The sequence below is a fragment of the Kogia breviceps genome, chromosome 20 (assembly GCF_026419965.1).
Source record: "Kogia breviceps isolate mKogBre1 chromosome 20, mKogBre1 haplotype 1, whole genome shotgun sequence".
Lineage (NCBI taxonomy): Eukaryota > Metazoa > Chordata > Mammalia > Artiodactyla > Physeteridae > Kogia > Kogia breviceps.
In genome coordinates this window covers 27,682,495-27,696,480 of record NC_081329.1, presented here as the reverse complement: position 1 = coordinate 27,696,480, position 13,986 = coordinate 27,682,495, and the positions used below count along the sequence as shown (strand labels likewise).

The window sequence follows — 13,986 nt, the reverse complement described above, 5'->3', positions numbered from 1 at the left end:
ATCACCACCCTGATGGGGAACACAGACTTACCTGAGAACACCCATCCAAAGCAAGAGACTGGGCTTCGTATTTCTTCACCTTACAGCCACTCCTGGGAAAAAAAAAACAAACAGAACACCAGGCCGGTTTGGAATCACACTGACAACCTCCAAGCTGTGAGATGGTGCAGACAGCGGTGGGTGCAGACACAAGCCAAAGCGCACAGCCCCACGCGAGTCACACCCCCACGCGTCAGAGACGGGAACAGACACCTTCCCGCCTCTGAATCCTCTCCCGAGAGGCGGGGCAAGCAAAGAACTGTTAACTCAGTGACCTCCTCACTTGCTTCTGCGGGAAGCTACACACCAGCACTCGGGCCCCTACGGCTTGTAACAACTGCACGCCAGCGGCCACCAAGAGCAGCCCCAGTACCTGGAGACGGTCGGGTCACCTGATCCGCGCTCACTTGGCTTTGACAGTCACCAAAAAAATTACCACGCCGGACCACATTCTTTAAAAATTCTTTATTGAGCTAAAAGCCACAGAAGTCTGGGAAGACAGCTCCAGACCTGTGTGCTCACAGAGGAGGACTGCGGGCAACAGAAAGGGTGAAAATAAAAATGTCTGAGCAAACCGTTCACCATTCCTCCTAAGTAGTAAGATGGAAAACGAACGTCACGGCCGGAACTGGGGAAGCTCAAACCGCCCGCTTTGTTTAAACTAGCACGCGATTTGTGATCCGAAGACTATCCAGATTCCGTTCTGTTGTAATGAACTTATAATTTCCAGCACCGCCGCTCTGACCATACCCCACCCCCAACCCAAACCGCAAGTTCTTCTCGTTTTGCGGGGCAAAAACAAAAGACCAGCGTGGCTACCAGAAGAGAGACCACCACCTCGGCAGCGCCTGCTCGTCTTCCATGACGCCCGAGTGCCACCCCTGCCACCAAACTCAGGTTGAGCTGACTCGGTAAAATGCATTCCCTGCTCCAGGGCGGCAGGCAGCCTTATCCTATCAAAAAAGTCAGTTGTTCCTGACGTGAAACAGCAGAGCAGTTCCTCAAGCCGCTGCGGGGATGAGAGTAGGGCCAAGGCAGCACCAACGCAGCATCACAGCGGCGCACGAGGCGTGTGTCAAGCCGGGGACGCAAGCTCTCGCACCTGAGGCGGGAGGGCCCATCTCCAAGCCTTTGGGTACAGATGGCAAGGCTAATAAGCTGGCTCAGGAAGTGGCAAATGAAATGCAAAAAAATCACCAGAAGATCCAACTCAGAAAGGGAAGCCAACATGCTATGGAGAGATGGTCCGGGGAGGGTAGGGGAGGAACTGCCAAGGGCCCCAGGGAGAGCCAAAAACAGGAGTACTTACAACAGAAAACAGAGAAATTTCACTTGTTCAGTAGTCCTGATGCACCAACAAAATTAGAGACGGGAAAGAGACAGACAGATGGAGAAAAAAAATCATGTAAAGCCTGGAATATTTATCTCTAGTCTGGCAGACATAAAGGCTGCAAAGTTTTTTCTATGAGGTGAGACATGAATTAAAAATGTCATACTCGTGAATGTTACCACTGGTGAGTGAATGATTCTCGGGAGTAAGAGAGTGGTAGAAACACTCGGAAATGTCACATGGTCAAATTTATGGATAGAAAGTAAACTTTCAAATATTTGTAAATGTTAAAAAATGGCATTACTGCCGAGTATGTTTACTCTTAAATGTCTAGTCATCCAGATTAAAGGCAATCAATGCGTGAATGAAAATATAATTGAAAATGTATCTGCTTATATCTCTGGTAGGTGCCTATTACTGAGAAACTCCAAGCGATTCTACATAATTTAGCTTATCTGACCCACAAAAATCCCAATCATAGGATGATGTCTCTATTTTACAGAAGAAGGATCTGAGACGCCAATTATGTCATCTTTTAAGAAGTCACACAAGTACCCTGGTTACCAGACCTTCTAACTCTCTGCTAGATGCTACCTCCACCTGTATACTTCCAGCCTTTTCTACAATGAAGGGATTTGCTAAAAAAACAAAACAAAACCCAGAGTTACACAAGGGGTTAAGCATCCTTCTCCTGCGGAAAGAACAAGGAGACGAGAGTTTTGGTTGCATAAGAGTTTTTTTTAAATCTGTAAGGTATTTTAGACCAAGAAGTTCATTCATCAAAAACAGAAAAGGAGGAAAATGCTAGCAGGTGAGGGTGGTAGGACTGGGAGAGGGTGCTTCTTGCTACTAAAAACAAGATGTAGGATAAACTTCCCTCCCTTTGGTCCCACTTCAGTCTCATGTAACATGAATGCACTGGCTACACAACTTCAACAAGCAACTGAAAGGGAGGCTCCCAATGACCCCTTATCAACCCTGACAGGCAGGGCTGCCCATATTTAGGGGACCCCAGGTTAGGAAGAACCCAGGCAAAGACCTGGCCATTGTGTCCCCCGGGCATCGTCTAGACACAGGTAACTAATCTGAACCACAGAAGAGCACCCTGAGGTCACCTGATCAAAAATATTGTTCAGCAACCATTTAACTGTGTGTCTATAATCAAAGAACAGATCAAGAACTATTAATGACATTTTATTCCCTTTAGACGTCCTGGGGAATATTCTGGGGCTGCTGAAGAATCCGTTCCTGCAGTGCTCAAGCTTCTTGGTCCTCATACTTTCTGCTCTTTAACCCTTTTTCTCTGGTGTCAATCACCACACCATCTAGCGTTTTTCTTTACGTCACATTAATGCTGAAAAGCATTTCGCCAATACAACTGTGGTGACAATGAGAAGCATGGTACTTCTCACCCTCCCTTTTCATATTTCATCCACCATGTCACTGGCCCTTTAAAAAAAAAAAAAAAAAAAACTTTATTTAATTTGGCCACACCACACGTCTTGTGGGATCTTAGTTCCCTGACCAGGGATCGAACCTGGGCCACAGCAGTGAAAGCGTGAAAGCATCCTAACCACTGGACCACCAGGGAATTCCCCATTGGCCCTTCTTTATATCTAAGTCTTAGTAAAATTTCACAGGGTCATAAAGATACCAATAGATTGTCATCGACTCAAGTTTTGTGATAAGGTCACCCTGTAACAAGTTTAAACTGAAATGTGACCGCGGAATTATGGCCTGGGGGTGACCACTCTGAGAACCTTGCAAAAGTGGCTCCAGATCTCCCGGGAGAAAGGGGGGTTGGTGGGGAAAGGGATCTCACACAACGAAGACTAACAGCCTAATTTAGCCAGACTTAGGCAATTGTTTAAAATACTCTTGATTCTTTTTGGAAACTCACCTCCTTTCTGAAAGAGCCAGAAGCTTTACCAGGAGACATAAGAATTCTCACCAACTTTTAGCGGTAGGTTTGTTCCCAACAAAAATCACAGCTTTCTGTTCAAGTGAAAAGACTTATTTAAGACCCTTTCCCACGTGTTACTGATACTACACAGGTTACCTGCAGCGCTGGGATTCTTGTTTCATCCATAGAGAAGCTGAAGAAGGTGGCTACCACTGACACCTGAATTCTGTATATAAAACGATTCCCAATAGCTCAGATAGGATTTCTGAAAACCATCAAATCTCTACCTGCCTAGCCCATGACATTCTTTTTTTTTTTTTTAATAGGAAAAAAGTACCCAAGGTGGGGCGATAAAGAACTCAGCTGAATCAAACTGAGGATTCAGAAGCAAGGCAGACATCTAAAAAGGAAACCTCAGGTATCTCTGATTCCACACCAGAGTTAGGCAAAACAGTGAAGACTGCAGTGCGAGGTTACAAGCTTTGCGTCTGCCCCGGGGCACCTTCACCCAAACCAAACGCAGTGGCCGCCAAACTCACAGAGAGGACACAGAACACAAGGCCCACGCCCGTCTCACTCACGTTATCAAACGCGACTTTGCCTTCTTGGGTGATTCTAAGATTTCACTAATATGACTACCAGCAGGAGAACCAAAGTCACTGCTTGTTAAAGTCATAGCGGGTTTAAAGGGATCCATGGATTCGTCAAAGTGATCTGGGTCAAAGTGGTAGGAGCCCTGAGCCGAGAGCAGGGGCGAGCGCTGCAGCGGGGAGTGGCCCCCAAAGGGCCCGAAGTCGGGGCTTTCCCCGGGACACGGGCGGGGACCCGGCTCTGAGGACGCCCCTGCCCCCGGGGTGCCTCCTGGCTCCCCGGCGCCGTCTTTCTGAACCTTGGGCGTCACCCTGCAGCCCGGTTTCCGGCCGGGTTTCCTCGGGAGGGCTTTCCTGGACTCCACAGTCTCCACGTCTTCCGTGAAGTCAAACTCCAGTTTCAGAGGGGAGCTCCTCACCGCCTCCGGCAGCTCAGCCCCTGAGTGGCGGGTGTCACCGCCGGGGGCACACGGTGTCTCCCTCACCTCGGGGGGTGACTTCTGGCTCCTGTCACCTCCTAGCAGCGCAGGGGTGGAGGCGCTCCCAGCCGCTCCGTCGGGACCGGGACCGGACTGGCGGTCCGCCCGGGGAAGATGCGCGCCCTCCGGGGCGGGGTGGGCTTCGAAGACCCCGCCTCCTGCCGCCTTCTTCCTCGTGGGGAGGGGCCTGGGCTTCCGCAGCCTGCTTCTGCCGGCCCCAGGCTCCGGACACGGGCTCCCCGCCTCCGGGTCGGTTTCTGCCGAGGCCTCCGGCGTGGCCCCCATGGCGCCCTCGGTCATCGCCTGATCCTGGGCGGCGCCCGGCGCGCGGGGGCAGGGCCCGGCCTGGCCTAGGGCTGCGGCCGCGCAGCCATGAGCCGCTGCTGGGCCAGGCGGGCCCCGGGGTGCCGTGGAATTCTTGGTTTCTACGGAAAACGGCCTCACGACAGAGATTTTGCTCACATCGTGTTCAGGTTCTTCTCTGAAACCCTTGATTGAGTAAGACTCAGTAGCGTGCTGAGCTGCCTCGTTTTCTGAGGGTCTAGAACCAGCCTCCGGCGACCATTTTTCAACCACTTCTGCTACCAGCTGTTCGTCCACTTCTTGTGAGTCTAAAACAAAACACAAAAGCCGTCTGTTAACAAATTACCTTTTCAGCATTGGTGAATATTCTCCACTAGCTGAAGCCACACAAACGGCAAGCTCTGCCCTCTTTGCTTTTACGAAACATCCCTAAGGTTCCGCAAGGATGGCGGTGTGGCCTGAACGCGGACGGCTGGTACTACACTCTAAAGCGAATTTTCCCAGCCCAAACGGTGTGTGTGTACTATCCAAGTCATACAAATAGTAATTAAACAGAGCCATTTAGGAAACGGCTAAATAGATCATGCGCCCTCTGCAAAGCATATTAATATGATGTTAAAATTCCTCAGGTTAAAACAGCTGGCCTGGAAGAAACTTTGGATGCTGACAACTCAGGTACAGGGATCTCACCTGGCACGGACACGGTTCCCAGGCACTCACTGCCTGAGAGTTTCAGGGTCCGGATTTTATGCAGTAAGCGGGTTTTAATCTCTGGATGTTAAGTATTCCCTCTTCCTCAGAATAGAGTTTAAATAACTGGACTGTTTTAAAATTAAATGAAAAAGTCATCATGGCCTGCTCAAAATAACTTCTCTGTACACTTAAAAACGGAAAGGGCCGAATAAAAAAACTAATTAGAAAAAGCAGAGATAGCAAAGTGGCTTTATGAACAAACAGCCCTTATTTTACTAAAACACAAATCATAAAACAATAAAGTTACTTCTTCTTTAGAAGCTTCATCTCTAAGCTGGCCAGGAATCTTCTCAAATCATTTGTGAAAATGAAAGATCCTTTTTAATTGGGGTTTTATAAGGAGAAACACTGCAGTCAGGAAGGTGTAAATGAAGGTATTTCTTTAAAGCACAAACTAAGATGGTGCTTTCCTGACTTATATATGTGAAGTGATAATAGAGTAGCAGCAAAAACTGAGTAAACTGGTTATTATCATAGTATCTCATGATTTAAGGGAAACTCAGAGATGACCATCTAATCCTACTTCCTGATGGTAATCCTAATCCAGGATCAAAGAACTGAGCATCACTGGGAGAGTGTTTTTTAAAGCACTCACACATCTTTTTACACGATTCCTTTATGGCTGGAATTGGGCAGTGGTTTACAAACTATTCTGCACAGATGCTTCAGATATTCTAACCAATGTCCAATATGTCTCGTTCTTAAAGAAATATTTAACTATTATTAATACTGTAATTTTTAAAAAAGCTCTCAATGCATGATACCTGGGATTTAACATACTTCAAAAGGACATTTTTTTTTTTTTTTTTTCCCGGGTACGCGGGCCTCTCACTGTTGTGGCCTCTCCCGTTGTGGAGCACAGGCTCCGGACGCGCAGGCTCAGCGGCCATGGCTCACGGGTCCAGCCGCTCCGCGGCATGTGGGATCTTCCCGGACCGGGGCACGAACCCGTGTCCCCTGCATCGGCAGGCGGATTCTCAACCACTGTGCCACCAGGGAAGCCCAAAAGGACATTTTTTAAAAAGAGAAAGCAGATGTGGCAAAGTCTTGATAACTGTTGAATCCAGGGATGGGTATATAGGAGTTTCCATTGTATTATTTTCTCTATCGTATACCCTTGAAACCTTTCAAAATAAAAAAATTTAAAACAACTGCATTTCACACAGAATTTTAACGAGAACGTTTTAAAGTGTACTGACAACTTCACTTGTGTGTGTACAGACTCTCTGTTCTCTCTCCATATATTTGAGCTGTGATGCAGGTGTTATTGACTGTTTCTCTGTGCTGATGGCGGGCGGGAGGGTAGACAAGCAACAGTGAAAGCACAGCATCAAAACCCCAGGGCTGCAAAAATCTACATGCAACAGGCTCAGTTAGAAGCCAGGCTGGGTCTGGGCACACCTGCTCACACCCTAGCATCGGTTGGTTGAATACAATCCAAACTTGGTTATATACCAAGTATAGACAGTTACCGCTTATTTTACGTGAGTCACAGAGAGCGCTGAAGCAGGGGTGGATAGCAATCAGATTTACGTTCTCAACGGCTCTCTCCAGTTAAAATGCGGAAGGAGGTCAAAATGGAACAAACAGAACCGCTAGCCTGTTATTCTGGGGCTTCGACTAGAGCGGTGCTAAAGGACAGGAAGAGAAGTGCACAGGAACTGAGAAAATGAGGTGAAATTTGATAAGGCTTGGTGACAGGCTGGATGTAGGACTGAAAGAAAAGGAGGCATCAAAGATGACTCGTACGTTTTCAGCTCGTGGAATGAGAGGATGGTATTACCGTTCAACGAGATTCAGGGGTACCAGCCGAAGAGCTTGGGGCTGTCGGGCTGGGGCGGGAGGTTGGCCCTGGACACCGAGAGCTGTCTGGGACCCTGAAGCAGAGATGCTGAGTAGGAAGTAAGTGGCGCCGACAGATCTGGGCTGCAACTAGTACTTGACCTAACTGAAGCCATGACGTACATGAGGACTGACTACCTTCGAAGTCACATTGGATACCACTTAACTGTAAGGGATCTCCCTCCTACACTGCATCTTTGGGCCTTAGCGTATTTTATTCTAAAATTTTAAGTAGAGGTTGATTATCTTTTTTTTCTAAAAAGAAGTTACCTAAAAAGGATTAATTTTAAATGAAAGTTGAAGTTTCACCATCTTTGTAAATTAAAAGAGTATTATTAATCACAACATCATAGTTATACAGGAAAGCGCCCAAACATTTTAGAGATGCATACTGAAATATCTGTGACATGATACCTGGAACTTGTTTTAAAAATACTAAAGCAGCGAAACAAAAAGAAAAAGAAGGTCATGGTGGGGACAAACCCAGGCAAATGGGGACAATGATTTAACCCGGGCAGTGGGCACACAGAGGTTCTACCGCAGGACATTGGAAGCTGATGACCGTCAAAGAAAAATTGTCTTCTGTTACATAATTGCTCTCCCAACCTCTCCTTGCCATTGACTTCTAAACATTTACTGCCAGTCTCCCGTGTGGGAGCCCTGGGCACTGATACCCGAGTCCTCTGTGTTCTTTCCCCAGAGGCTTGAGATAAGTTAAGGGGAAAGGGTGAGGCGAGGACAGTGTGTCCAGCCCAACCGCCCTTTCCCTCTTGGGACTTTTGTCTCTGTTTCCTGATTCCTTCACCGACAATCCCACACCTCCCAGAGACCGAGGGGAAACCTACGCAGCCGCCCTTCGCTTACTCTCTCCTAGCTTTCGATCTCTGCCGTCATCGCCTCCATTAGGAAAGGGCAGGGCCTTCCCACCTTCCTCCACCTCCACCCATTCCCCTAGACCCTCCCCCTTCCCCATCTCGACTGGCTGCAGAGGAGCAAGGGATGGAAAAGGAGCCCGCCCGGCAACCTGGGGACACCTGCAGCTCTGCTGTACCCTAAAGGGTGCCACCCAGCAAGTGGGAGGGGGAAGGAAAACGACCACCCTTCACTTGAATTCGGCCCCCCAGCCTGAGCAAAAGAGCCCTGCCCAGGCATTTCTTGGCCAGCTCTGGCCAGGTACCAGGTCAGTAAACCTGCCCGGTCCTACGCCCACTCCCTGCAGGCCCTACCCTGGTCTAGCATCTTCAGTCACCAGGAGAAAGTACTGACGGGCAGGAGCGGGGGCAGGGCTTCTCATCGACTTAAACCAGTTTGGGGGAATTCCCTGGCGGTCCAGCGGTTAGGACTTGGCGCTTTCACTGCCGTGGCCTGGGTTCGATCCCTGGTCAGGGAACTAAGATCCCGCGTGCAAGCTCTGGTTGACAGTTCTAACCTCGGTCTTCATCCGAGAGCACTGTTATGTAACTAACCTCCCTCTAGTCCTCCTTCCACTTTTACACAAATCCTGCATTCCATCAAAACCTTCCTCCAGGGCACTGATAAGCTCTCTCCCTGGATTGAGTCTATTGAGTTTGGATGATTCTGACAAGCACATGGCGGCTTGGTGAACACAGACAGAGAGGTGATCAGCAGATGAATTCAAAGCAAACACAGAGGAAATCCAAAAATAGATCAACATTTCCACTTCTGCCACATCTGCTGCTGTTAATGAAACTCTGCCTTTCAACGAGCAGCCTCTGCTAGATCTAAAACGTTGTGTGACGCACTCATGGGTGCTCTAACACAGACACCTTATATGCTTTTTTTTACATGACGTAGACTATTCTCCTGTAAAAAGAGATTTTTCCCTCTTTCTTTGTAATATTTGTAAAAGAAAAGGCACAGAACGCCAAAATTCTAAAGACTGAGGTAACAGCTTGACCTTCTGCTTTGTACTCTGCTTTGCTGAAAATATACTGGGTTAAAATACAAGTGTATGAAAAACCTTGAATACCTTAGCAGAAGTGAAATGCCATGAACACAAAATATTTCTGAAACTCAGAAATGTATTCAGCTCACATATACTGAGAACCTGCTCAGCTGGCTGTTTCCACATGGATAACCTCATTTGAGAGGAGATAAAACAGCAACCACTTGGAAAACAGTGTATATATTAACACTGCAGATTTGGCATTTTTCTCAAATATGCTTGACATTTCCCCCCCTCAGATTTTAACTTTTTGGCGAAACTATGTCTGCAAGCTCCTTTTAGACCTGCCCATCACTTCCTCTCCTTCAGCTACAAGAGGCATCTTCTATGGGTTTTAAAATACTGGACATGTGGGACTTCCCTGGTGGTCCAGTGGTCAAGACTCGGTGCTTCTACTGCAGGGGGTGCGGGTTCGATCCCTGGTCAGGAAATTATGATCCTGCATGCCTTGTGGTGCAGCCAAACAACAAAAAAACCCCAAACAACAAAAAACAAAAAAAAAACACACAAATAAACACTGGACATGTAAAGTGACAAAGCTGCCAAAATTTAAACAGGCCTCCTATCTCTCTCTCTCTCTCTCACACACACACACACCCAGGCCTCCTTCTAACCTCAAAATCTGAACAGTATATCTCACATTCAAGTCTAAGATGCAAGGCCTGACTCTGAGGCTAAAACAAAAATCTCTGAACCAATACATGAAAATGAATGTCTTTGCAATAATTCAGGAAGGAGGGTTCTGAGGTAAAATTTCAGAGGGTCCATGAAGCCCCAGAAACTCAATGAAAAATTACATTAGAGCCTTCTCCAGGGGAGAAAATCCATGGCCTTCTCCAAAGTCTGGCCTTCAAAACCACCGGGCAGGGAGTTCCCTGGTGGCTCAATGGTTGAGAGTCTGCCTGCCAATGCAGGAGACATGGGTTTGAGCCCTGGTCTGGGAGGATCCCACGTGCCACAGCTACTGAAGCCCGCACGCCTGGAGCCTGTGCTCCACAACAAGAGAAGCCAGCACAATGCAGCCAAAAATAAATAAATAAATAAATTTTTAAAAATAAAAAAAACTATTAAAAAAAAAAAAGGAAAAGAAACCACCGGGCCAAAGACTGTATTTTGGGACCACGTTCAGGGTCCTCAAAGGGCTCCTCTCATTACTTGATAGTTACAACTTCAATCCCCCCTCAATCACCACACCGGGGTTTAAAAACTCGTACGCTACCGGGGGGGGAAAATCCTAACATCAAAAAACAAAGCTCGCCACCTCCGAGAACATTCCAAGGGAATGCTGCAAGTGCTGTTTTAAGCAATTTTAAATGCGGACTAAACGTCTGAGAGGGAACACGCACCAAAACACAAATTTAAATCGTCTGTTTAAACAGGATTCAGTCACGGGCTCCATACCTGTTGACAATGAGATGGGACTGAAGGGTGGTGGATGGCTGGGCCCTAAGGGGCCCCAAACGTCCAGTGAAAGCTGGTGGCGTGGTCCAGGCGGGGCACTGGTGTGGAAGGGAGGGACGTTTGGACAGTCCACCCCGTCAGACCTGGGGGGATGCTTTTCTTCTCTGGAGGGTGGCTTGGGCTCTTCTGGGCAGAGGGCAGCGTAAGGTGAAGAGGCAGCCAACACCTTCAATTCTCTTTAAACTTTTTTTAAAAAAGAATAAATATATAACCTGAATTGGGTTTTTAGATCTAATGTCCGGTTTGCAGGAAATGAGGGAATAGATAAATCCAAAAGATGGGGCAAGCATACAGACAATGGCCCTCTTGTCAAACAAAATGTGGTAGGAAAAACAAACGGTGTGGGAATGGAGGGAATCGATTAATACATTAAAACAGACCAAAAAGACACAGTTCTACCAAATGCAATATGTGATTTTGCTTGGATCCAATGTTAAAGACATTCTGAGGAGAACTGGGGAAGCCTGATTAAACACGGCCTGGGTTAGATCACATTAATTAGGTTAATTTTATTAGTTATGACTATGGTCTTATGGTTAACAGGAAAAATGTCCTTATGTTTTAGAGATGCACACTTAAATATTTAGGGAACACGTCTCATAAATACTTCAAAAAAAAAAGAAGCAAACATGCCAAAATGTTGATTGCTATAACTGGGTGATATGCATATGGAAATTCATTATACTCTTCTATTACTGTATGTCTAGATTTTTCATAAGAATAAAAAAACAATATCTAGAAAAAACTCTAGAACGATGTACATGGATTTTTTTAACACCTCATCCCTTGAATTGGGACTATGTCTGTTTTCTTTTTCTTTTTCTCTTATTTGCTTACCTAGATTTTCTACTTTGCGTCTACTATGAATATTATTTCGATGATTTTCCAAAGCTACATACAACGATACCTATTTCTAGAGAGTTCAAGACAAGTTCCCTTTCTTCCCAGGCACCCTTCGCCTCCCGCCCCCAAGCACAACGCAGAGGAACAGAAGCCCCGATCCCCTTTGATCCCACCCAAGCCAGTACCTTGATGCACTTGACCACTTTCCAAACTTGGTTTCAGAAAATGACCTACAGACATAGCCTGTCGCAGAAGGGTAAGAGGTAACTTAACACAATGCTGGCGCACGACGCAACCAGACAAAACATTTCTCCAAGAAGCGAAGCAGAAAGCGTAATCAAAGTCTGGCTGCATCAGCAAGTGTAAAATTGGCGAGCAAACGGCAGACGGTTTAAGACAGAAATGGAACAACACAGGCTGCAGGAAAAGAGCATGAGGTAAGCTGGCTGTGCAGTGGTGGAGGATGCAGGACTGCCTGACAGAAAGATGGAAGGACAGATATTCCCGCGGTGGAAACGGACGCATCTAGTGCAGTGATTTGAAAATGCTCCCGAATCCAATCACTTAGGGAGCTCTGAAACAAACAGATCCTTGGGTGTTAGCCCAGAGCCCCCTCATTTAGTTGGTCCGGTGAGGGGCCCAGGCACTTTTAAAAAGATGATTCTAACATGCAGAGTGGGACTGAGGGCTGTGCTGTCCGATGGAACTTTCTATCAGGGTAAGAACGTCCTATCGTCCGAGCTGTGTGATAAGACAGCCGCCAGTTCGTTGTGGCTGCTGAGAACTTGCAATGTGACACTGTGACAGAGGAACTGAACGCTCAATTTCATTCGATTTTGGTTAAACAGGCACAGGTGGCGACAGGCCACCTTACCGGACAAAGCAGGTTTCTAGAGGATGCCACGAAACACCCGAATCACACAACTCCACGGCCCTATGAACTTAACCGTTTCCCCCTGGAGGGAAGTCTCAGTGTTGTTAAGCCTTCTGGTGCCCTGAGAACAGCAACTTCAAAAATGAAGCGAACGCAAACAGCAAACCTGGGACAGCTCGGGGGCGGGGGCAGGCACGTGGGCACCTGCACTCACCTCTCCTGCTTCCTGTTTCTCCTTCACACTTCGCAGCACCCCTCCCCCACCTTCCAGCCTAAAAGATCCATTCACTGGTTACACTAATGACAGAAGCACTGAAGTCACGCTGCATGTCACGTAATTTTTGAGGCTTTTCAAACTTCTTTGTCGTTATAAGTATTGCTGGGTGAAGAGTTTCATGTATGTACCTTCACACTAGAAGATGTGATACAATAAACATGGCCTTTGTCCAAGGTTCCTGGCACAGAGCTCCTAAAACCCCCAGAATTTTCCTGGGTGACACGAGTGTCTTGTTATTGATAACAAGCCCCCTTCTGATCACACCTGCGTTTAACGAGGTGTCTCAGGGTGCGAGCCCCAGATAGCGTCCAGATGGGGCTGGTCACCAGAAAGACCCAACTCGTGGTTACAGGGTGGGAACATCCAGGGGCTGGAGATCAGTCGGGTTACAGAAAGTCTTGAACAGTGAGATTCACGGGGCTCCCAGGCGGGTGAACCCACAGAGGTGCTGGAGGGGTGACAGGCCTGGACAGGACGTACCCGGCCCCCTGCATCTCTTCCTGAGTTGCATCCTTTACAATAAAGCAGTAAACGTATTTTCCTGAGTTCTGTGAGTCACTGTAGTAGACAAGCTGAGAGGGGTTGTAGGATACCCCGAATCTGTAGCCAAGTTGGACCAAAGTGTGGGACCTGGGATGCACCTGGCGCCTCAGGTAAGGGCAGCCTTGAGGGACTGAGCCCTTCAATCTCTGGAGTCTGACGCTAACCGTGGGTAGTTACTGTCAGATTAGGATTGAACTGTAGGACACTCAGTTGTTGTATCGACCACACACAGAACCGGTATTTGAAAAGACACCACGTATGTGGTGTCAAGAAAAACCAAAACCCTCTCAACCACAAGGGCTATTTACATTTAGTCAGATTTTCATGTATCCTAGTAAGCTGCAGGTTGACCACGGACAAGTAGATAAATACAGTCTTATCGAGTAGCAGGATAAAGGTTCTGCCTCCGTGTGATGGAAAAAGCAGCTTGATTCACAATTACCCAAGGCTGATGATCTTCACAAGGGAAACGAGGCAAAGTCGCACAGAACCAGATGCTGCAAGATGTCCAGCAGGGGTACCCATCCCCACATCCTCCAGAAAAAAAAGCAGAGAAAAAGTTTCCCCACAGAACTGTTTAACTTCCTGGTTACTAGCTGTCTGACTCCAGGTTCAATGATTAAAATAAAAACAACATATTGTGGTACCACGTTAAAAATTGTGTTTCAAGTAGTTACTGACATAGAAAGATGTTGGCTATATATTATTAGAGAAACCAATTTTTAGAAAACACTGGGACCCAGAGCCTTGACCTCACTTCCAGAATAACTTACCCGGAGACTG

The 13,986-nt window shown here is 47.2% G+C and overlaps 1 protein-coding gene across 15 annotated transcripts in view; it reads right to left on the bottom strand.

Moving 5' to 3' along the window:
• The window catches only part of TACC1 (transforming acidic coiled-coil containing protein 1), a 108,363-nt gene that overhangs the window by 25,655 nt on the left and 68,722 nt on the right, over positions 1–13,986 (bottom strand). For 7 of the 15 annotated variants that reach the window (XR_010838530.1, XM_067022778.1, XM_067022776.1 and 4 more), the window contains 3 exons: positions 3,854–4,952; positions 1,349–1,384; positions 32–92 (listed from right to left, as the gene is read on the bottom strand). Coding sequence is in view for 14 of the 15 variants with exons in the window: in XM_067022772.1 (XP_066878873.1) it covers positions 32–92; positions 1,349–1,384; positions 3,854–4,952 (1,196 nt within the window). In the remaining variant the exon portion in view is untranslated. The remainder of the gene's footprint in view (positions 1–31; positions 93–1,348; positions 1,385–3,853; positions 4,953–13,986) is intronic. The other 8 variants (XM_067022777.1, XM_067022774.1, XM_067022775.1 and 5 more) reach the window with 2 other exon arrangements.